The sequence below is a fragment of the Trachemys scripta genome, chromosome 6 (assembly GCF_013100865.1).
Source record: "Trachemys scripta elegans isolate TJP31775 chromosome 6, CAS_Tse_1.0, whole genome shotgun sequence".
Lineage (NCBI taxonomy): Eukaryota > Metazoa > Chordata > Testudines > Emydidae > Trachemys > Trachemys scripta.
The window spans coordinates 30224365-30248341 of record NC_048303.1 but is presented as its reverse complement, the minus strand read 5'-3'; the positions used below and the strand labels follow the sequence as shown (position 1 = coordinate 30248341).

Here is a 23977-nt window from a genome sequence, read left to right as displayed (position 1 = left end):
TCCCTCCTCTCCCTCCTCCCACAAGCCTCTTCCTTTCTCCTTCTCCCACTCACCCCGCCTGCCTCTTGCATATCTTTGTTCATTTTCACATCTTTCCCCAAAGTCCACCCCCCATCCCTCCTGCTGCCCAGCCTGCCCTCTTGGAACACTGGAGGTATGTGCAGAGCACAGCTTGTGAGTCATGGAGGTAGGCTGACCCCTATCAGAAAACAGAGGTGCCATGGTTATACAGGAAATCAGTGCTTACCTGTTCCTTGTCTATTAAATGTATTATAATAATTTTCCATATTTCCCAGGGCTGCTGTAAGGATCCCTTGTAATATACTTTGAGATTCTCACATGGAAGGTGCAATACTAATAAAAATATTTTTCTCCCCAAGTTGCAGATAAATGTTCGGCATGATTACACAGTAATTCCTAAGATTTCCCGCCTGAATACACCAGGGCTCTTTCGTTGGTTTACTTTTACAGATATAAATATCTACTCACCTTCCATAAAACAGCAACCAATGCTAACAGCAATAGTAGTCCTGCCAGTATACTTCCTATCACAACTCCGATTGGCACCTCCGCTTTCTCCTCAGGCTTCATTATTGTCACTGGGATCTGAAAGCATGTAGGGATATTAAAGAAGATACTAACAGTGATTCCCCCAAGTGACAGTGACCCCCTCATAATTTGTCCCCCACACTTTAAAATCCAACAGTTTTACCAAGTACAAAAATCTCTTGGGTCTTCCGTTAAAAATTGTAAGCTACTGTCTGTAGAAACCAGTGATTATATCTATCCTGTGAAAGATACTTTATTACTATGTAAAACTTACAAACAAGTTAATTGACTTTGTTCTTGAAATAATTGATACAATGTAAACAAACACTATAAGCCACTAAGTGACTTTCACTTCATTCAATGGCTCCTAGGACAGACCCTCACCCTCTGTGATTAAAGGGCCGGGAGTCTCAAATGAATTAGCACACACCCTGAAAGTGGTGGAGACAGTAAATTAAAATATGGTTAAGATATGGAATGTATGCTGATGAATGCTTTGATATACATGAATGGTTAGGGAGGTACCAGCCTAGAAAGGGAGTATCCATCAGCCGAAGAATGTGTCAAGTGGATGACCAGACAACCCCCGGAGGGTAAACTGGGATCCACCCCATCACCTGGAAGGATGAGAAACACAAACTTTGGACAGTTTGGAGCCACCAGGAATGTCTCCACGAATGTGCCATCTGCTGATTGAGTCAGCAACAGCAGGATGAAACAGCTCCCATAGACTAACATAGGAATTAATTCCTATAAGAATGGACTCTCAAGACTGATGACTTTGAGTCTCTGGTTCTGCTGCCAATCTTTAGGAGCATCAGGTGCATCTGACACAGACTCGGCTCCATCCTCATGACCAAGATACCTGGCAGTAACTTGGCATGAGCAACTTCTAGGCTGGTAACTATAACACCTATACAGAACTTGAACGAATGATTGTGTGAATGAATCTATATATGTGTGTGTGTGTATAAGGAATAAGTAGTGATAGGAATAAGTAGTCAAACAATGTTGTTTACTTTTATCTTTTGCTTTACCATTATATTTACAATAATGTGGCATCTTTGCCTTATCCCTCTTAATAAGATCTTGCTGGTTTTTATTCTATTGGTATAACAAGCGGACAGTTTTATTTGTTGTGTATCAACATGAACAATATTAAAGAATCAGAGGGGTAGCCGTGTTAGTCTGAATCTGTAAAAAGCAACAGAGGGTCCTGTGGTACCTTTGAGACTAACAGAAGTACTGGGAGCATAAGCTTTCGTGGGTAAGAACCTCACTTCTTCAGATGCAAGACATTAAAGAAGTTTTTCTAATCTCCATCTTTTATTTAGCTGGAACAGCTGTACAGATTCCCTGGCAAAAGGCTGCACCAGAATTATTGTCTGATTTGCTGGGGTTAATAGCTTTTTCCTATTTTTATTAATAGATATTGGCATTGTGATGGTGCGTAGGCACCCCAGTTACAGATGACGGTGCCATCATTTTAGGTGACATACAAACACATAACAAGATGGTCTCTGCAGAGCTCACACAACAAAGAGGAAGAGTAATCTCATCTTCATCACCTTCTCCTTCCTTTAATGAGAATCCTTCTGCAGTGAATCCATGCACTGCAGACAGAGACCACTGCTAGATAAATCACATATACCCACAAACAAAGACTTGGGGCTGGGACTAGAACTGGGATGGTCTGGTCCTCCATCTTCACAAAACAAAGGCCTCTGCTACTTCAGCTAAAAGAGAACTAGTCCAAACTGACAGTAGTAGCCAGTAGTACACAAGAAGGCAACATTATTCGCTCATACACACGAAAATTCATACATTATCCTCTCATCCCAGCAGGCGGATGGCTTCCTGCTCTTTGCTTGCAGGTCCTAACACCCTACTTGAAACTACTCTGAGATCTGTATTAGTTGTTCAATGCCCTTAATGTTAACCAGGTTTCCACTACCAGTTTTTAGCCTGAAGTAGCAGCAAGAGGCGGGTCAAGTTGGAAGGACAGAAAAGGTGGAATTGTGCTGGGATCTGCTCTTCCCTTGAGTTCCTAGACACTGCCATGCTTCTCACCAGTCAGAAGATCTCCTACTATTTGAATACAGAGCCCCCAAAATATCTTGAAATTAACTCATTTCCAGGTGACAGCTACCATGGAACTAGTTAGTTGTACATGGGTTAAGTCTGATTATAAACTTGGATGGATATTTACAATTGCTCTTCTAGACCTCTTCGTCTAAGGTTTATAAACTTCACTTCTGATTAATACTACTTGCAAGTTTCAGGAACTTTAAACATTTTGGAGGCACATTTTAAATTTTCATATGGGAGTAGTTAATGTTTATAAAGAGTTATAATGGGAACAGGTTTTGCTTGCTGTGAAACCTGATAAACCACAGCAATGTATTTTTTCAGGGTTGCTTGCTCTCAGCTTTGTCTGATGGAATTTAGTCTCAAGCTTTCTGGGAAAGCCACACTGACACGTCAATGATTTACTATTGGAATGCTGTTTTTGTGTTAGGTGTGACTATGTGTATCCATTTCACTGCAACAATCTTCAGTTAGAAAATGCATGAACAGCCACAATAATGATTTTAGCAGGTAAACTTTCTATACTTTGTTCTCAACTGGCAGTGCTTTCTAACTGGAAAAAATCTGAAGATTTCTTATACCAAGTACATCTAAAAAGCTTCTCCACCCAATTACTCAGGGACAACATTCAATTCATTTGTGCTGAAAACAAGCTTCTCTAATTTGCAATAGAGGAAAAGCTGCTTTTATGTGACGGTTGACTGGAACTGTTACGGATATTAAAATAATGCTGAAGCTGCCTCCTTTTAAAAGGCAGCTCTACACTTTGAAAAGTCACTACATTCAAATGGCACTCTCTTAGGGCCAAACCATGGCCCAGCTTGTAGGGTGGTACAAGGGAGTAAGGGTGCATAAGACGCCTTAAATATCTCAACAAAATATCTCATCAAAAAAATAAAAAAATGTAAGTTATTTGGTAAGGGATTCTCAGCCAGGCATGCTACCATCTGACGTGGAAAGGGGAAAATTTGAGAAGTGAGAGAAAGAGATGGAGAAAACCTGAATTTACATACAGACCTCTGGTGGCAGGGAGACTTGAGGGTCCAGTTGATTTGGAGGAAATGTCCTTTGAAATAAAAATACTGCAAACTAACATCTCCCCCCCGCCTCCCAACCACTACAATATGGGCAAAATCACACCTGCAATATGAACCATTCAAATCAGTGACAAAACTTGCACTGATTTCAGTGGGACCAGGATTTCACCCTAAGAGAACTATAAATGATATTTTTTTCAAGTGATCTAGAATCACTAAAAAGTGGAGGACACACATACACTCTTCCAATATTCATTCTGCACACCATGTATATTTTTCTAACTCTTTATTGAACACATGCTGCTGTAACCGAACCTCTCACAACTCAATTATGGATCAAAGACTTATAATGCTGGACACATAGAAGATTACTGTCAATTAGGGTTGTCAAGCAATTAAAGAAATTAATCACAATTAATCGTGTGATTAAAAAAATTAATCGATTAATCACACTGTTAAACAATAATAGAATACCATTTATTTAAATATTTTTGGATGTTTTCTACATTTTCAAATATATTGATTTCAATTACAACACAGAATACAAAGTGTACAGTGTTTATATTTATTTTTTATTACAAGTACTTGCACTGTAAAAAAAAAAAGAAATAGTATTTTTCAATTCACCTAATACAAGTACTGTAGTGCAATCTCTTTATCATGAAAGTTGAACTTACAAATGTAGAATTATGTACAAAAATAACTGCATTCAAAAATAAAACAATATAAAGCTTTAGACTGCAAGTCCACTCAGTCCTACTTCTTGTTCAGCCAATCGCTCAGACAAACAAGTTTGTTTACATTTGCAGGAGATAATGCTGCCCACTTCCTATTTACATTGTCACCTGAAAATGAGGACAGGCGTTCTCATGGCATTGTTGTAGCCGGCATCGCAAGATATTTATGTGCCAGATGCGCTAAAGATTCATATGTCCCTTCATGCTTCAACTGCCATTCCAGGGGATGTGTGTCCATGCTGATAATGGGTTCTGCTCGATAACAATCCAAAGCAGTGCAGACTGACGCATGTTCATTTTCATCATCTGTGTCAGATGCCACCAGCAAAAGGTTGATTTTCTTTTTTGATACTTTGGGTTCTGTAGTTTCCTCATCGCAGTGTTGCTCTTTTAAGACTGTTGAAAGCATGCTCCACACCTTGTACCTCTCAGATTTTGGAAGGCACTTCAGATTCTTAAACCTTGGGTCGAGTGCTGTAGCTATCTTTCGAAATCTCACATTGGTACATTCTTTGCATTTTGTCAAATCTGCAGTGAAAGTGTTCTTAAAATGAACAACATGCTGGGTCATCATCCGAGACTGCTATAACATGAAATATATGGCAGAATGTGGGTAAAACAGAGCACAGGACATATAATTCTCCCCCAAGGAGTTCAGTCACAAATTGAATTAATGCATTTTTTTTAAACGAGCGTCATCAGCATGGAAGCATGTCCTCTGGAATGGCGGCCGAAGCATGAAGGGACATACAAATATTTAGCATATCTGGCACGTAAATACCTTGCAATGCCAGATACAAAAGTGCTATGCAAATGCCTATTCTCACTTTCTGGTGACACTGTAAATAAGAAGAGGGCAGCATTATTTCCTGTAAATGTAAACAAACTTGTTTGTCTTAGTGACTGGCTGAAGAAGAAGTAGGACTGAGTGGACTTGTAGGTTCTGAAGTTTTAAATTGTTTTGTTTTTGAGTGCAGTAATGTAAGAACAAAAAAAAAAATCTACATTTGTAAGTTGCACTTTCACCACACAGAGATTGCACTACAGTACTTGTATGAGGTGAATTGAAAAATACTATTTATTGTGTTTATCTTTTACAGTGCAAATGTTTGTAATCAATAATAATATATACTTTGATTTCATTTACAACACAGAATACAATATATATGAAAATGTAGAAAAACATCCAAAATATTTAATACATTTTAATTTGTATTCTATTGTTTAACAGTGCGATTAAAATTGCATTTAATCGTGATTAATTTTTTTGAGTTAATTGCGTGAGTTAACTGCAATTAATCAACAGCCCTACTGTATATACATACAAAACTTACATTCATGTAGGATTAATTTCTTAATCACACATAACATTTTCTACAATCAGTTTCATGATCTTGTTTTGCTGGTATAATTTATGTATAAGAATTAAATTAGGGTAACAACAAAGAGAAAGAGATTTGAGATATACATGTCATATGATCTAGGACACTCCAAGTATCATGCTAGTCCAAACACTGGCATCTACTCTTTTGGGGATAGGGTGAAATTCTTCAAACCCACAAATATACTTTCTCTTCTTTTCAGCAGTTCTCCAGGAACTGAATATATGCCTGAGTACAAATGGACCCATTTAGAATCTCTTTGCAAAGTGCAACGTTTCATGGGAACAATGACAACAAAAGTAGTACTGTGCTTTGGCCTTATTTCCACTTGGAGATAGGTCAATCAATAACTGCCCTAGTACATATTTAATTGGATTTTCCATTAGCTGCAACTGGGTGCTGATGCACATTATTATCACTAAGCTGACTCCTTTATTAGCTTGTTTCTTGAGTTGCATTCCAATCCCCAAAGGTCTTGAAATAGATCTATTTTTTGGATCAGATGGACTAGGAAGTTCTCTAAAAAGATATACAAAACCAGTATTCCAGGTGAAGTAATGTCAACACATACCCAGACCAAGGGAAGGAGATGTTTTTGTTTCTACTGTTGTAACAAAGCATTTTCCCAAAACTATTTAAATTTACATATTAATGAACTAAATCTTTGGGAGGAAACATTCTAAACCATAGCAGTGTGTACGACAATGAGTATTTAAGATAAGAGTCACTAGAACACCAAGATTATTAAATATGTCCATATTACATCCATTCTAAATTGGAGTATACTCTGCAACATGTTACAATGTAGATGTGATTTGGTCATCATTAGAACTGTGCAAAACAGTCACAAATATACCAAAATGCACCTATGCAAATAGAACTTAAAACTCAGATGAGATTTGCTGAAATGTTTCCTAAAGTTCATGAATCCAGGTCAATTTATTGTTTTATGGTAAAACCTATGCAAAATTTGACATTTTTTACATAAAATCAGTTGAACCTCAGAAGTTTCTACTGAGTTTTGCTGGTAGTTTTAGAGTTCATTCACAACAAAACTCAGGTGTGCAAGCTCACATAAATTAAACAAACAGCGTTTGTAGAAACACCAGCCAGCTGAAACTGTAACATTTCAACAACTCTAAAAACAGACAAGTGAATAAAACCAACTTAACATATTCAAGCAAATGACCAGATTTTCTGTGACCTGCCACATACCTCTCAGGGACATTAAAATAAAATATTAGCCTTTAGATATAGTAAAATATAAAGAAAGAAAACACTTCATTGAACAACACTCACAGTTAGGGTATTCTCTCCAATTACAAATAATTCTGGGTTATGCGTATCAATTTCTGCATCTGCTGTCAGCTGTAACATCTGGAAAGTTGACTGCAATAGAAAAATAAACTTGTAAACGTCTGATCAAGCATTCCTATAATGAAGATGTTTTAAAATAATTCTCCTTAAGTGAATGATACTCTAGAGCTAAAGAATATTATAGTATTCTGAAAACTGGAATTATATTTGCCATAGCTTATTGATCCAGTATCTACAGGAAAGTAATGAATAAATATGCCAGTAATGCAGACTTCAACCTTGCTGTGCTTACCGTTAATAAAGACTTCTTTATTTAAAAAAAACCCCTATTTTCATCATATAGTTCAGAGAAAAGAAGATATTGAAATATCTGTCATTGTTTGAAAACGTCTGCTGCTGTTTAGCTGTGAAGGTGGCCAGAGAATCAGAGGGAAGGGGAGAAATGGAAAGGCAATATAGCACAGGATGGGGACATAGTTCTGGCATTTAAAAGAAGGGTAAAATGAGAATGTGCTTTTCCCTTCCTTTTCCTCTGTGTCTCTATCCAACTTCTCTCTGCTTTTCTTCTCTTTACTTTTTCCTAGCACTATCTATTCTTCCCCATCCCTCAGCATCTGACCCTCCTCACTCTTTCTGGACTGAAAAAGGTAAAAAATGGAATACTTTTAAAAAGTATTCTTGTGCCTGACCCAGAGATCCCATCTCCTTCCATTAATATTTCCAATACTAGTGAAGCCTGCACAGGAGTTCAAACATTGCCAGTTCAGTACGACTGTGTTCCATGTAACACTGCATATGCGACCAACAGTACAGGGATATCAGACTAAAGGAGTGCTGTAGGAATTGGTTGGGTGTTAGTAGAGGAATGCGGGCAGAACTCCAACTACTGCATTCAGTACTGGAGAAGCTATCCCATATAGGATAAATATTTGGTCCTTTTATCTCTTGAATGTCATCGTTCTCTACTTGACTGTCGACGACTCAGAACACTCTCCTTTCTCTTTCCTGCTTCACAGATGCATGCATACCCTTCATCCTTTTCACGCAGAATTCCTGTCATTCTAAATGCAAAGGATTATGGGGGTGCAGTGCCATCCAAAAAAGGCTGTTCATGCTGGAGTACTGACAATCAAACGGAGGATATGTGGCCATGAGATGAGAGGGGAAATTGTAACAGATTTTTTTCCTGCTAGAGGGAAGCCAGCATTACCTGCTACCTCTCCTGCTCTCTCAATGCACAGCCATTTACGCCCTTTTATTCTGACCTTTCGTGTATCTAAAACAACATCCAAATATTTTTAGTTCAGCTCATCAAAAAAATAAATACATTCTTAAAAAGGACACTATAAAGGCAGGCAGATTCTTGATTCACACACTCTCATAAGCCTATTACACTATCAGTCTGACCTGAGGGCTTTTTTTTTTTTATGGTCTAAGTATTGACGTTTACAAGAATCCTGCTTGTAAATTTCAATACCCAGTCACAAGACTTGGCAGACAGAACACAGACAGTGCGTCATATGCCTGAGACTGCAAACAAACCGAGAATGTTAGGAGAGTTTTGGTTGGTTGCCTAGCTGACAGACAGACATTGTTTCATTTCAGAGGGCTGATAATTTCTTCATGATTAGTGTTATGTCTGGGAGGACATGTGGGAGTTTAAGATGTGATAGTCATGATTATTATTTAAATGATATTTTAAGCATACTGTAAAATTCAATCTGGGATCTGTTTCCTTGACAAGTGACCCTTTAAAAAACCAAACAAAAGGTTTTTATATCTTTGTACTGAATGTACACACCTTTTCTGAAGAAAAAAAAATTGACAACACTAATGATAGCATCAAGTTCTGGGCTTTTGGTACTTTGAAGTGATTAGAATGAATGCAATATAGGCAGGCTTGGCAGGATTCGATTTAAATCCATAGATATCAGTAAATGTTGATTTCAGCTGATGCACTGAAATTGATGAATAAAATATCCATTGGATATGGATATAGCCTACCCCCTTCACTTTGCGCCTTCAGGGAGTGGGTGTCACAGGCCATGCAACATCTCAGGGAGCCCTCTGCAGCCCTACTGACATGGGAGTCAGGGAGAGGGGCTATGATAGCAAGGCTGCAGAGGGCTCCTTGCACGGCTGCAGGTCCAGTGACACCCAATCCCCGTAAGCACAAGGTGTGGGGAAGGCTGTGGTGCTGGTGAGGCAGATAAGAGACCCCAAGCCAGGGCTGAAAGGAGGATGACAAGCCCCTGGCCATAGGGAAGACCACCCCACTGCTGAATAGGTTAAAATAAAGTAATAAAAATCTTAAAAATAAAAATAGATACAAATTGGAATAAAAGGTAAAATAAATTTGCAAAAAATAATAAAAAAAAATCCTGACAAGCCAGAATAAAGGTTTGCTGCAGTTCAAAAGCGAAGATTATAATATGACTTCACAATAATTTATTGCAGCCGTGTTGGCCCCAGACCTGACGAAGCGCTCTGTGTAAGCTGCTTCTTTTCAACCAACAGAAATGGGTCCAATAAAAGATATTACCTCACCCACCTTGTTTCAGTGGTTTATTGTCATGTGTTGTCTTTTTCAGCTCTATGGAAATTCTAGTTTCTGGTTACTTGAGCTTATAGGACAGTCTGCAAAAGCAAACACCATGTGCCAGCATCGAGGAAGATTTGTGTCACTATTGTAGCTGCAATGCCTCAGTGGGTGTCTCTCTCTCTATTTAATATTTTAAATGGTTTGTTACACAGACTTAATATCTATTTCAGCTTCAGTTCCAAATTTTTTATTTAGGATAATAGACAAAATAATGTAAAACAAGAAGAAGAAGGGATTGCTATGGAAGGAGCGCTTTCAGTGTTAAGTTTTAAAAATATCAGCGAGCATGACGTACATGTTCCATCAAAAGGTACCTGATACTACTTACAGCTGCAAAGGTCCCATTCCAGATTCTGGTAGACACATTTACAAAATACTCTCCTTTCAGTGTGAGGTCTTTCAGACTGCATGTAATTGTATTACAATGCGTATTCTTACAGTTCTTTCAGAGAAGGGGAAAAAAGAGGTATTAGTAGCATTTTAAAAAGCATAATTCACTTTAACAAATACCACAGTTTTAATTCAAAACTTGGTCCTTGCTGCACAAGTTTCTTAACTTAGTTATTCTGTATGTATTAATTAAATGCTTGCGACCCATGCTAAAGCCCCCTGCTTATCTCTAGGGCAGATACAGTAAGAACAGTATAAGTGAAAGTTTACTCATACTTCACCCCTAACCCAGAGGGATCTCCTCCAGCCAGAAGTCTCATTTCACATAGATCCTTAATGTTATATAAGCATATTTTTATAGTTATTTCTGAGGTGGTTTAGATTAATTTAGTCAGCGTTAGTGATCTCAGTTGTCCAAAGACTGGAGCAATATTAATAGTCAGATGGTCGCTATAGGAAAAGCTAAAATAAACTAAACTAGACAGACACGAGCAGCAGAAAGACCAAAGTTTGAGTGAGCTGCAAGGAGTAATATTAGGGACTGTTCTGTGAAAAAGAGATAACCATTTGCGCATACACAATAATACATATATGCATGCACACAGAGTAATATGCAGTGGAAAATGGGCTGTGGTTACTCTGCAGAAATTTTAGCTGTCGAAAGAAAAATATATTACAAAGGAGGAGGAAACAGCAACACAATACAATTATAGGCCCCTATACTGCATTGTGATTTATGGAGGTGGATTGCTGAGCATGTGTGGAGCACCACTGATGCCAAGAGGGCCCTGCATGGCACAGAGGTCTGCCTATCTGGATTACAATGCAGGATTGGGACAACAAATGTTATAGTCACAGCTTTTTCTTACTAGTTCTTTTGCAGCTCTGAAGTTTTCTTTCTTGAAAGATGCAGAATAAGATGTTTTTCCTATTTGCAAAGGATTAATCTTTGCATCACAACTGACACCTCCAGCCTAAAAAGAAAATGCAGAATTATACTTGGTGGAAGGATAAGGGTGATTTTATGTGCGTTCACGTGTGTGTGTGTAAAATACTGAATGCTTTTGGAAAATACTGATAATGTATTGATTTCCTTTACAATTCAGAATTAAATTGCTTTAATATTTTTTGGTAATTCTAAGAAAAAATAGCTTATGTTTATTAATTTTACACACTGATTTAGGATTTGAAAGAGGGTCCAGTTGAGAAGTACATGACCTTTGACCTATGTGTAGGTGTGAAATATTTTGAAAACATTGTCTACACTAATTATGGACTGTGTTTTTTTTCAACGTACATAAAGGAAGTGCATTCAGATAAGGTGAGTTTCCCTGGGGGCAATATTCTTAGTATGTTCTGGATGGAGAATAATGAAGGAACCTGTTCCATTCCTGACAGTCTTAACAACAACACATGCTTACATCTAGTCCCAGATATGGGGCTGTTTATTAAACACTGAAGTTGAGATCCTGGTCCCATTGAAATCAGTGGAATACTCCTATTTGGAAATCACTTATTTCATTATGTTACAAACTTTAATTATGTGATTACATGCCATTTTTCCCACCAGTGCTTGACAGGTACACTAGGCAATACTATTATCCCCATATTTACAGATAGGGAATTGAGCAACAGAGTCACTAAGTGACTTGCCCAAGGTCATGTAGGAAGCCTGTGGCAGAGTAGGGACATGACTTCAGACTCCTATGTCCTAGGCTAATGCCTACCTCTGGGAGCATCCTACCTCTTTCTCCTATCAACTAGGACTGAAAAGAAAGAAAGGGCAGAGTTTCCCTCTTCTCAGGATGGAGGAGCCACTTTACCAGTGAATGGAGACAACATCAATACAAACATTGAAATGCAGGCTCAGGATATCACAACATGACTCCTTGTTGACTGTCTAATCCTAGGTCTCAGCTCTTATACCATTATTCTAATGAGTCTACATTATATTTATTACACAAGTTACAGTTTGTAATTGATGTAGTTTAGTTCTTCACCTGATCTGTATCCAGTGCCGTTAGATACATCAGAGGATTGTTTCCTTTAGTTGACTCTGGAAAATGGATTTTTACAGAAGCCACCTTTACTGGAATGCTTCCCGTTGTAACCTAAATAGAAAAGAGCTAGTTATTAATTTATTTAGCTATAACTGGATACAAACAAATTATTCAGCTATACCAAGAACATCAGAATGCTCTAAGACTGATTAAAACTCTGAACTGCTTTCATTGCAATAATTTTTCTGATACCTATACTTATCTCTAACTGGGCAGTAATTGCATTATACCAGCATTACATGTAAAGTAATTTATACCATATGATTTTGAATACCTGGCTGCTTTCTAAACAAAACTTTAATTAGTTGCATAAAACACTTCTGGAAAAGCAAATATTTTGTCGCATCCAATAACCTACAAGATAGGTTACATTTACATTCCAATAGTTGTTACCATTAAATTTAGGGTTCCACCATGTTACATATTTGCAACCAATTTAGGTTTTAGGTTTCCTCCATGCTGCATATTTGCAGCTAAACTTTTTCCAGAGTTACATAACTAATACTGTTATCAATAATCAGACTTGTTCATGTACCTCCTTGAACAGTGTGTCTTATTTCAATGGCCCAAATCCTGCAAAGACTTATGAACGTGCTTAACTTTATGTACTGTGAGTAGTCCCATTGATTTCTGTCTGCAGAGGAACTGATAGACTGACTTCACTACTAAGAGTGCATAAAGGTAAGCACATACGTAAGTCTTTGCAAGATCTGGGTTAATGTGAGCAATTGGAGAACCAAACATGCATAAGATTGCCCATCACTAAATGGAAATCTTACCTTTAAGCAGTGAAGGTTGTGCATTATGGTGGTGAATCATTTTCCTCATTGACCAGATTCATAAAGCAGCACAGTAAAACATACCAAGGACCATCATTTTGTCTGCTCTTTGGGTACAGACTATAGATAAAAGGCAAGATCTTGTCTCATCTCCAAAAATGTTTACTAACCTTCACTGAAAAATTGAACGCAGGACCAATCTCTTCAAAATTATTCACAGTGGAAGGAATATTACGATCAGAATATACTTCATAGAAATTTATGTTGGTAAGCCTGGTAATCAACCATAAAACAATAGATTTTTATTTGGCAGCTATGTAATTGGATGCTTTTGGGTTCATTATAAATCAGTGAATCAAAGTTCAGAAGTGTAAGAAGAGATTCAATTATTTGTATCCTTTTTTTAGTTTAATGTTAAAAAGTTGTTTAAGAAACAAGAAATTTCTTATTGGAGCCCAAATCTCGAAGAGGATTTGAAATGTAGTGCAGCACAGCAATACCAGGAAGTGGGAAAAATTTGCCACTGATGTTAAAATATACACATTAAACAAGGAATATATTATTGCTGCTGCAAACAAAAAATGAATGTTTTTTATCCAGGGATTTTTGGAAATGCTGATTATTGAAAAGATAACAGATGAAGTGTCACATACATTTTAACACTAATTTCACTACAGAATAGAGGTGTTTTAGAAGAAAATATCTGTCATGGAATGATACAAATAAGGCTGAGCTGATCAGCAAACATTTTGGGAGAAAACTCATGGATTCATCCTGCTGTTGGGACGTAGGAATTGGCACACCTGGTGAGGTGTCACATCTGGGTCTTTCAAGATATTGTAATAGTTTTCGCAAAATTGGGGCTGTTAAAATTGGCCACTGTATTTGTGGGCCAAATTCTTCTAAAATTAATCTCTCAGACCTTGTCTAAACTTGCCTATACTTGCAATAGTGTGTAAGGTACATGTAGCTACATGCACAAGGGCTCTGGCATCTTCCCATTGCTGAAGCCTTTCACTGTGGCAGGAAAGGGCTCTGGCAAGGGGAGCCTATTGAAGTCTTTCCCTACTGCAGAAGAAGACTGGAGACTTTTCCTGCTGCCTCCCCTCTGCCAGTCTTTCTCTGCTGTCAGATTCTTTTACCGAGGCAGGGAAAGGCTCCAGTTGTGAACAAACCAGCGTAGACATGGGAGGCACAGCTTGGGTGCATAGAGAGCTGTGTAAAGTATTACGTAAGGGTTCAAATGTGTCGGGCACTCTACTCTACTCACTTAAACAGTGCCTCAGTGTTTACACTGCTACTTATATCCGTGCTAGCTGGGATGCAGTGTCTGTATTCTACATGCCACCATAAGTGTAGAACTACCCTCAAATTCATTGTTGCTGTGCACTTTTAAGCAGAGGCCACCTTTCACCTCAAAAGTTGAGTTTGGAGTGATTGCTGTTTGTTGTTTTCTATCAGTTTAAGTTTATAAATGTCATTGGGATACCTTTGACATGAAGCACTACACAAAGATAGATAATATATTTATTCCTTCACCTGTAGTTCGCTGCATGAACACATCATATATAACCATAAATAGTTTATCCTAGATAATGAGGTTTTCCTTGATCCCAAGCAAACTATCCATTTTGAAAAGGGCTTTCAATACATTTGAGCCAGCAAGCCCACAACTGTATATACTGTACATTAATTATATCATTAAAAACAGAGCACTTTTGTTGGTGGTTCTTGTGCTGACCTAGCTACAATACAGATGTTACAGCCAGCATTACCTATCTAGGTAACTATATGGTTGCCACGACTGCAGTATTTGAGCACCTATAATATCTGTACCTGGCTAAGTATGTATTAAGGGTTGTGTAGCTACATATCTAATCTTTTTATTATTTTTCTTTTTAAAAGCAATGCCATTATACAAAGAGAATAAGACGACCTTTCCTGTACTTGATAAAGCAGGAATTTCTAACAGCAGCCAAATAAAGATAGTGAATCTAAGGTGTCATAAATATAGAGGGAAGGGTAACAATCTTTATGTATGCAGTAGCATAAAATTCCACCTCTACCACCATGTCACGGTTCCCCACACAACTCTGAACTCTGGGGTACAGATGTGGGGACCCGCACGAAAGACCCCCTAAGCTTATTTTCTACCAGCAACACTTATGTCTGACCCTGGGCTAAGGTCCCCAGATTTTGACAAACCTTTCCTAATAACCACAGATGCGTCTGAGCATGGTGTGGGAGCAGTTTTAATGCAGGAAGGACTGGATCAAGAATTCCATCCTGTCATGTTTCTCAGCAAAAAACTGTCTGAGAGGGAAAGCCACTGGTCAATCACAGAGAAGGAATGTTACGCCATTGTGTAAGCGCTGTAGAAGCTACGCCCATAAGTTTGGGGATGGCGTTTCCACCTGCAGACCGACCATGCTGTGCTAAAGTGGCTTCATATCGTCAAGGAAAATAACAAAAAACTTCTTCGGTGGAATTTAGCGCTCCAAGATTTTGATTTTGAAATACAACACATTTCAGGAGCTTCTAACAAAGTGGCTGATGCACTCTGCAATGAAAGTTTCCCAGAACCTTTATGTATGCAGTAGCATAAAATCCCTCCTTGGTAGCTGTAGTGAATCGCCTTACCTGTAAGGGGTTAAGCAGTTCAAATAACCTAGTTGGCACCTGACCAGCAGGACCAACGAGGAAAGAAGATACTTTCAAATCTGGGGAGAAAGGATTTGTTTGTTGTTCTCTTATGTTGTTCCTCTCCAGATGGAGGGAGAAGGAAGTAGGTATAACATCTCCTGAAAATATACGTGGAATAATCCATCTAAAACCACAGAAATTGTAAGTAGGGCAAGGAAATGCATTAGGTTATCTTTTGTTTTGGCTTGTGAATCTTCCTATGTTACAGAGGTAGTTTTATTTCTGTTTTTGTAATTGTGAAGCTGAGCCCAGAGGGGAATCCTCTGTGTTTTAAATCTTTTCATTATCCTGTAAAATTACCTTCCGTTCTGATTTTGCGGGTGTGATTCTTTTACTTTTTTCTTTATAATAAATTTCTTCTTTTAAGAACCTGATTGATTTCTGTGTCCTGAAGACAAAGGGTCTGGTATGTGCTCACTTTGCTAAGGCAATTAGTTGGTATATTATTCTCAAGGCTTCCCAGGAAAGGGGGTGAAGGGGCTTGGGGGGGGTATCTTGGGGAGATAGGGATTCCAAGTGACCCTTCCCTGAATTTTTGTGTAAATCACTTGGTGGTGGCAGCAATACAGTCCAAGAACAAGGAAAGGAATTTGTGCCTTGGGAAAGTTTTAACCTAAGCTGGTAGAAAATAAGCTTGGGAGTCCTTCATGCGGGTCCCCACATCTGTACCCCAGAGTTCAGAGTGGGGGGGGAACCTTGACATAAGGTCTCAAGGTCTCTCAGAGGGACCTTTATGTTCAAATACCTTTGACAAAAATGACAGATTCTTCTCTTTATTCAGCGTACCTTGTTAAGTGAATTTCTGCATCATACCGCAGAGGAATTGACAGGTAGACCTGGTTGTCTGCTTCTTGCTCTTCATTACTTTCACTATTTATCAAAAACATAGTTTGTTCACTCATGTTTTATAACTCACAATTACATTTAAAACAAGTTATATTGGCAATCATAGTTAACTTATTATATTTTAACTCTGCAGCAGTAGCAGGGGATGCTTTTTAAATGAAATTATTATATAAGAATATACTTTACCTCAAAGCATGAAAACTTATTTTTGCCATATCCTGAAGATTTTTTAGATTAAAGTCAAAATTAATATCGAAATATACCTAAACAAAAGATAAACAGAAATAAACAAACAGATTATACAATAAGCAAATGTAAAGTGCTTACAAACAAATATAATTAATTATAATAATTATTTATCTGCATATAAACATTGAGTGTGATGGACACACCAATGCCTGGGTGGTGTCTGCCCATGCAGGAGTAGGACAAAGGCAGAGCACTGCATGAGGAAGTGGCAGGAGCCTGGGGCACTGTCTGAGGCAGCAGCTCTGGTAGAAGCTCTGCGCTTCTCAGTGACCTGCCTTTGAGCTTTACTTTTTTTCTTCCCAGGACTGCGACTCCCTGAAATTTAAGCATAGCTCTCAGCCTTCATTTTTATAGGCGAAACAAACCATCCTCTTGAAACATAGGATCTCTATTCCCCTGATCTTCTTAGTAGCGCTTCTCTGCACCTGTTCCAATTTAAATTAATATTTCTTGCTCATGGGTGACCAGAATTGTATACAATAATCCAGATGAGGTCTCACCAGTGCCTTATACTATGGCATTAATTCTTCCCTATCTCTACTGTAAGTACCTTACTTGAGACATCTTAAGATCACATTTGCCTTTTTCATGACCACATCACGCTAGTGGCTCATAGTCATCTTATGATCAACCAAGATATCCAGGTCTTTCTCTTCCTCTGTTGTTTCCTACTGGTGAGCCCCTCATGTATTACAGAAATTCTGATTAGTCCCTAAGTACATTACCTGGCACTTCATACTATGAATTTTTAACGCACTTCTATTACTCCAGTCCTCAAGGTCTCCAATTCTTCCTGTATAATATTCACTTCTCTGTATTGATAGTGCCTCCCAACTTTGTGTCATTAGCACACTCTCAGTTGGTGCCAAGGTCGTTAATGAAATATGAAGTTATTTGGGTTATATACATTCTTAAGCATTAACTCAGCAGAGGGAACGTTTCTGTTCTACCTGGCAAGCTTCTCATTGTTCCAAATTACCCTATCATGGAATGAGAGGACTATTTCCCTCCTGCCACAGGGGAACAGAGAAGAGGATGGGCTTCCTAAAACCTTGGCTATCCTGAGATTTAAACACCTCCTTTCAGGTGGTGGGCTACACCTTCTTCCATGGCAGCACAGCTCCCACAAACTGGTTATGTTTGCAGCCCTGGAGAGGGAGTTAATGTTGATGGAACCAAGCAGGAATTCCTAGCTCAACAAACTGCTCTGGGCAAAGTCTCTGATGTCTTTTTCCTACACAAATCTCAGAACCATTACTCCATCTTCATCCTCCTTGACCTGTCAGCTGCCTTCAACCCAGCTGATCATGCTCCTGCTCTTGAAGTCTTTTCATTCCTTGGCTTCCATGACTCTGTCCTCTTCTGGTTCTCCTCCAGCCTCTCTAACTGGGTCCTCCTCATCGATCCTCCAACTTTCTGTGGGGATTCCACAGACTCGGTCTTCTCTCCCCCAGTTTACATTATATCTCTGGGTAATCTCATCCACAAACACAACTTCAACTACTATCTCTGTGCTGATGACTCTGAGATCTTCCTCTCTACCCTAGTCCTGTCTTTTTCTGTCCAAACTAACATCTCAGTCAGTCTTTTGAAATCTCCTGGTGGGTGTCTAGTTGTCAGCTCAAGCTAAACATGGCTAAAACAGAGCTCTTAATCTTTCCCCTACTCTCCCCACTACCTTCTTTCCCAATCACTATGAATACCATCATCATCTTGCCTGGAAATCTGTCCAGTGCCCAGGGGAGAATATCATAAAGAATGGCTGCTTCTCACCTTCTGTCCCCAGCCCCCAGCCCTCACAGAGATGCAGCGTTACAGTAGCATGGTAGGGAGACGCATACTACAGAGCCACTTCTTTCCCCAGCCCTGTGGGCTTGGAGGATCTTTCGGTCATTGTTTAGCATCATCAGAACAGGCAACATGTAACCCAAAGTGAGGTTTGAATCTAACCAAATCATTAATAAGAAAACAGTGCTTGTTATTTGTGAAGGGGGATCCTTTTATAAGCATTGTGGTAGGAATAACAAACTTACTTAAATACAAAATCTGAGCAGTACCTGTTGTCCCACTTTAAAAACAGGATAGCTGACTTGGCAAATTACTGATTTATGGCCAGTGCCCATCTGACACGAGATTTCAGTCCCATCAGCCTAGAGGGAAAAAAATCCAACAACCCAGATATTAGCTTCTGCTACAAAACCATAGAATTCCCTACACTACATTTTTCAATGTGACATCTACCGTGTAGGGTCAAATCCACCCCTGAATCCAGCTGCAGTTCCACTACGGGCAAGCTGTTGAGAGGCTGTGCGGGGGGGGTGAGGGGGGAGAGGGGTTGGACTGGGTCAGGTGAGGAGAGGGAAGATAACAGGGGGACTGTGACTACATATATCCACTGGCAAACTGCTTCTGTGCAACTGCTTATCGTCTAATAATCCCACGAGGGGGCTGTACTTAGAAACAAGGAGTATAGATTGGAGGTCAAAGCGGTACATGCTTTATATTAGTAACGACCCCAAAGTGACACTGAGGAGTCACCTGTTCTTCTGGGTGTAGTGACACCTACAGCATCAACTCTTATTGGGCTTTCAAGCACAGAGTGGGAATTCCATCCCCAAGCCCTCAAACAAAGCCAGTGTACATGGGTTTTGTGCATGGGACCAGATTTGGCCGTTTCAGAAAATTAACCTAAATATGAACTTAAACAGAGAATCCTCCTTGAATGATGGCGTTCAGTTAGTTCCCATTCCATTGTCTAGTTCTATATAGTTCTGGTTCTAGGCTTCTTTCTGCTCTGAAGCAGAAACCTTTTTTGGGGAAAATGGGTTCCCTTGAAGACTTGAATTTTCTCTAAGCCAATGGATTTTTTAAAAATCTGATTTTTGTTGTGGTTCTTTGTGCAATGGAATCGTTGTGGTTGTGCTGTACAATGGGGACTGGTGCATACCAGGTGAGTGACATGGAGCCCATCTATTTGCATGCAGGAGAACATGGGTCTTGGTTGGGCCTGGGCAGGGCCAAGGAATTTGCCTCTTCACGAATGCTCCCATTCCTTCCCTGCATAAGATATTTTAACCACTGGATTCTAACCCTCACCGGAGCAGCCTTGTAACCTGGGCCAGGCACTGGGGTCTGGATTTTATGCTGTATTAACCGTCTGGGAGCAAGAGTTCAGATAAATGATTTATTCCAGTCCCAAAATAATATGTAACATTCCTTTCTTTTTTGCAAGGAAAAAAATCCATTAGAAGCATGGTTTCTGGTAGAGTGATCATCTTGATCTAACGGTCTAGTTGAAATACATGACCTTGGCAGTAATGCTATTTCTGGCTCCAAAATCTGTGTTTTGAAGCTCTATCCATGTTGCACACTTGATTTGTCAAGTATAAACTCTCTGTGGCACAGCAACGGTATTCAGAAGTGTTGCTGGGGGGGTCAAGTAGTAGATACGGGATGCCAAGTCCCAGGGTAAGGAAAAAATGATGGTAATAGTGAGGCTGAATCAAACTAGATAGATTGCCAGCTTTTTTGTTGATCTGGCTGTCTCTATCCTTGATCTAGATAAACTGATACGCTACGTTTAATTCTGACTGATGCGAAGACAAAGCTGGAAGATGATTTTGGTATCCTAGGGAATAAGTTGGGTCAGAGGGGGTAGTTTGCACATCAACCTTTGCTCGGAAAACGATACTAGAAAGAAAAACATTTCTCTGGGAAACCAGAAAAACAGCAGTAATAGGAAAAGTTGAGAGGAGGTGAATATTTTACATACTGGTAAAGAAGATGAAGCAAAAAACAAGTTTTCTGAAAATGTAGCCTGGATTCTGGTGTTGTAGGCATTTTCTTTTTTATTTCTCAGCTTCACACTGAATGTTAGCCTTCTGTTCTTGCTGCTGACAATAAAGGGCCGTTTGCTGTTGAAAAAATTGTTTGGTATTATAAATATAGTAACTAGTGCAGTTGCAGATCACTAAAAGGCATTATACTTCCATTAAGCAACAACTACTCACATGCATAGCACTATCAATTTTCAAAGTTCTACATACTTACAATAACTTTATAATAACTTTTTACAATGGCTATAAGTGAGGTGAACTCATCTCTTAAAACTGACCTGAATGAACGCTTTCTGTAAAGCTACATAATCTTGACTATGTACTATCAATATGACATTATTAAGTTTTAACAGTAGAAATGCTGTAATTCTCTTTAAAAGCAAAGTAACTGTAAGAATTCAGTTGCCTTCCAGCACAGTCATACATCTGTCTACAACAGCTGGTTTCTCATCCTCTATTAGTGGTAGAAACTGAAAGACTCTTTGCATATTTTTCTACAAATATTTGCCGCATACTCTTAAGTTTTTATTCAGAATGCAGTTGGCAAAAATGTTCCTTACGAAAAACTCACTTTATTTAACACTTACCCATCATCGGTTTTCTGTTGAACCTCAAGAACAAGATCAGAAATACAGAGTTCGTCCTCACCACAGTCCTTAACAAAAGGGATCTACAGGAAAGAAAAAAAAAATTCCTGTACTTCTTTAGTTTCAAATTACAATTTGAGGACCAGATCGACTATATCTAATTTAACTTCAACACCTTAGAAATAACTTAGTTTTATTATCCCCATTTTATAGATGTCTCAGTGAGACTTATAGACACTAAGCAGCTTTTGTAAAGTCATACAACGTAAAAACTGGGAAATGAACCCGTGCCTTCTGTGGTCAGTACAATGTCTTAACCATAAGACTATCCTTCATCTCGACATACTCTGTTGGTGACAAGAGGAGCAGTGTTGGGGGAGCACTGTGTGCTTTCATACAGTAACATTCTATACTTACACTGTAGGCCACAGTGGCAGGTGAATATATATCGAGGACAGGACTGGAGCCAGGATTCTTGAGGCTAATATCAATGCGCAGACTAAGGGAGTTTACAGCATCAGAAGGCTCCTATAATACACATATATATTCAGTGGCAATTAGCTGTTCAACAGATCATTTAAAACAGTATAACATATTTGCCATTCAGAATATTTAACATCCTGTAAACAACAGAGACTAACACAAAGTGTTTCTTCTCTTCTTCTAATATTGCAGCATTGCCTTTTTTTAACCTTTTGTTTCTTCTTGTGCTGGTCTGCTAAGCAGTATTACAGCAGAACCTAGCAGTGTCAGCATTTCCATTATAATACCCAAGGATTTGTAGAGGCTGTAATTGTTTCTGTGTCTTTGGTGCCTGGAAAGTCCCTGCTGTTGCAGAGGCTGCTTGCTATTCAGAAGACCAAGTTATCCCTTAGAAGCAGCCACATGAAACCTGTTTCATTCTTTCCTGGCTGTTTAAGTCTGGCCCTTTCCCAAGCATGGATTCACTGACTCTATCCCACTTTGCCTGACTACCATATATGGCAAATGGGCCCTTATAAATGACATCAGGGGAAGCACTAAACATGTGGAGTATGTCTCCCTACCATCATCCCTTCCTGATTTCCTAGTAGTGAATGGGTTCTTCCCAGATCAGTGACAAACTGATTAAAACTCTCTCGTCCCAATCCCTCTCTGAAATGAGGCTGAACCAAGAGGAGTTGATGGATGTGACCTATTGGCCCTAGTGGCGAGTAGGAGTATGAGGAAAGGAAGAAATCCCCAAAGTTAACTATCTGTAAATAGATTGGTTTGGGTATTTTTTAAATTCTTTATTGAAGGCAGGAATAAAAGAACCAGTTCCCTGACAGTCTCATCACCGTTCATGGAATCAAGCAAGGGCTTTACTGCAGCTTTAGGAATCTGGGTTGTTTTCATTGTTATAAAGAAGGGCAGTTGGGTTTTTTATGTCTGTACACCAGGTTGACTCACTTCCTGAAAAGACCAGCCTATGCTGCAGCCCCTTTCTGCAACCTTCTAGGGCTGGTACACACCAGAAGGCGGCTTAGGCTGTTTATCTTGGGTTTTTTTTAAATAAAAAAAACGTTTGCCACTTGTATCTTTGTACAGCCAGCTATGGAAGGAATGGTGCACTCTGTGGGTGAAATCCTGACCCCACTGAAATCATGGGCTTGATGCAGAAATTATTGGATGAGGTTCTCCTATTTGAAGGAGATCGGACTAAATGATCATAATTGTCTCTTCCTGCCTTAATATCTATGAACGTGAGTTTTGCCATGACTTGAATAGGGCTTATATTTTTAAGATGTCTGAGGTGTCTGAGAAGTCAAACAGATTTGGTTAGATATTTAGTAAGTTATTGACTATATCAAATAAAATTCTGATTTCTGGATGTAAGAGTCACCCATTTCTTTCTTAGATGACTTAAGACACATGAGGGTGTTTGAGACTGCTTACCTGTACATTAAAGATGTGCTCAACACAGGTCTCTGCAGAACTTACAACAATATTTTTCTGTATATATCTCTCATTGTTTTCTTTGAATAATCCTCTAGAAGTCACTCTAGATGACTGGAGATCAGCATCCAGTGTTGCATTGTATCTGATATCTACAAAAGAAATGGAACAAATTTTGGTGGAGTCCGAATTTCACTGCAACTCCCATCAGAATCAGGCTTCAATATTATAGAATGACTGATTTTGCCATGAAACCCAAGAATATTTTACTGCTTCTGTAGCTTGCTAAACATGAAACCTTCTAAAAAATGGTAAACAATCCAATATCTACTGAGAATGAGAGAGTCTGTAACCTGGGCAAGAGGTCATTCTGCAAGGCCAGGAATATGCCAAAGACAGATACCTTGCAATCATATCACAGAATTCTAAATGTACCAGTCTATAAAGCACTCTGCATCTAGTCATCCATCAAACTGCATTTTCAGCTTTAATTTTTTTTCAAATATTACTATGAGTGCTTGCTATGGAAATTCATCGTTATTTTGTTGCTCACAAATTGTAACCACTGAAAAGATACTATATTCTGTAGAGAAGTGGTCAAACTTATTTTGCCAATTATTTGGTGTAAAGATAATTGATCAGGTGGGGTCTGACAATATTGTATCATAAGTCCTTAAAGGACACTCATAATGTTTTTCTATCTCCCTGTCTTCCTAAAAATGGTGATGGACAAGTCTAGCGAAAGACCCAAGGTTGGGCTTTAAATTATTTTTTTAAAAATCATATAGTTTGGGCTGTCCTGTCTAATTCTCTTCTATTACCCAAAAAGAGCTCCTGTCTGCTCACATCAGAGGTAGCAGCATGTTCAGCATGAGTGATTTAGCAGTGGGAGACATCT

The 23977-nt window shown here is 38.9% G+C and overlaps 1 protein-coding gene across 1 annotated transcript in view; it reads right to left on the bottom strand.

The window, feature by feature from the left end:
• Positions 1–23977, bottom strand: part of ITGA2 (integrin subunit alpha 2) — a 101175-nt gene that overhangs the window by 4903 nt on the left and 72295 nt on the right. The window contains exons 17-29 of the mRNA XM_034774268.1: positions 23080–23231; positions 21580–21690; positions 21163–21245; positions 20512–20653; positions 18797–18889; positions 16677–16753; positions 16431–16514; positions 13112–13214; positions 12103–12213; positions 10972–11076; positions 10041–10154; positions 7093–7182; positions 490–606 (exon numbers count right to left, since the gene is read on the bottom strand). Coding sequence (XP_034630159.1) covers positions 490–606; positions 7093–7182; positions 10041–10154; positions 10972–11076; positions 12103–12213; positions 13112–13214; positions 16431–16514; positions 16677–16753; positions 18797–18889; positions 20512–20653; positions 21163–21245; positions 21580–21690; positions 23080–23231 — 1382 coding nt within the window. The remainder of the gene's footprint in view (positions 1–489; positions 607–7092; positions 7183–10040; positions 10155–10971; positions 11077–12102; positions 12214–13111; positions 13215–16430; positions 16515–16676; positions 16754–18796; positions 18890–20511; positions 20654–21162; positions 21246–21579; positions 21691–23079; positions 23232–23977) is intronic.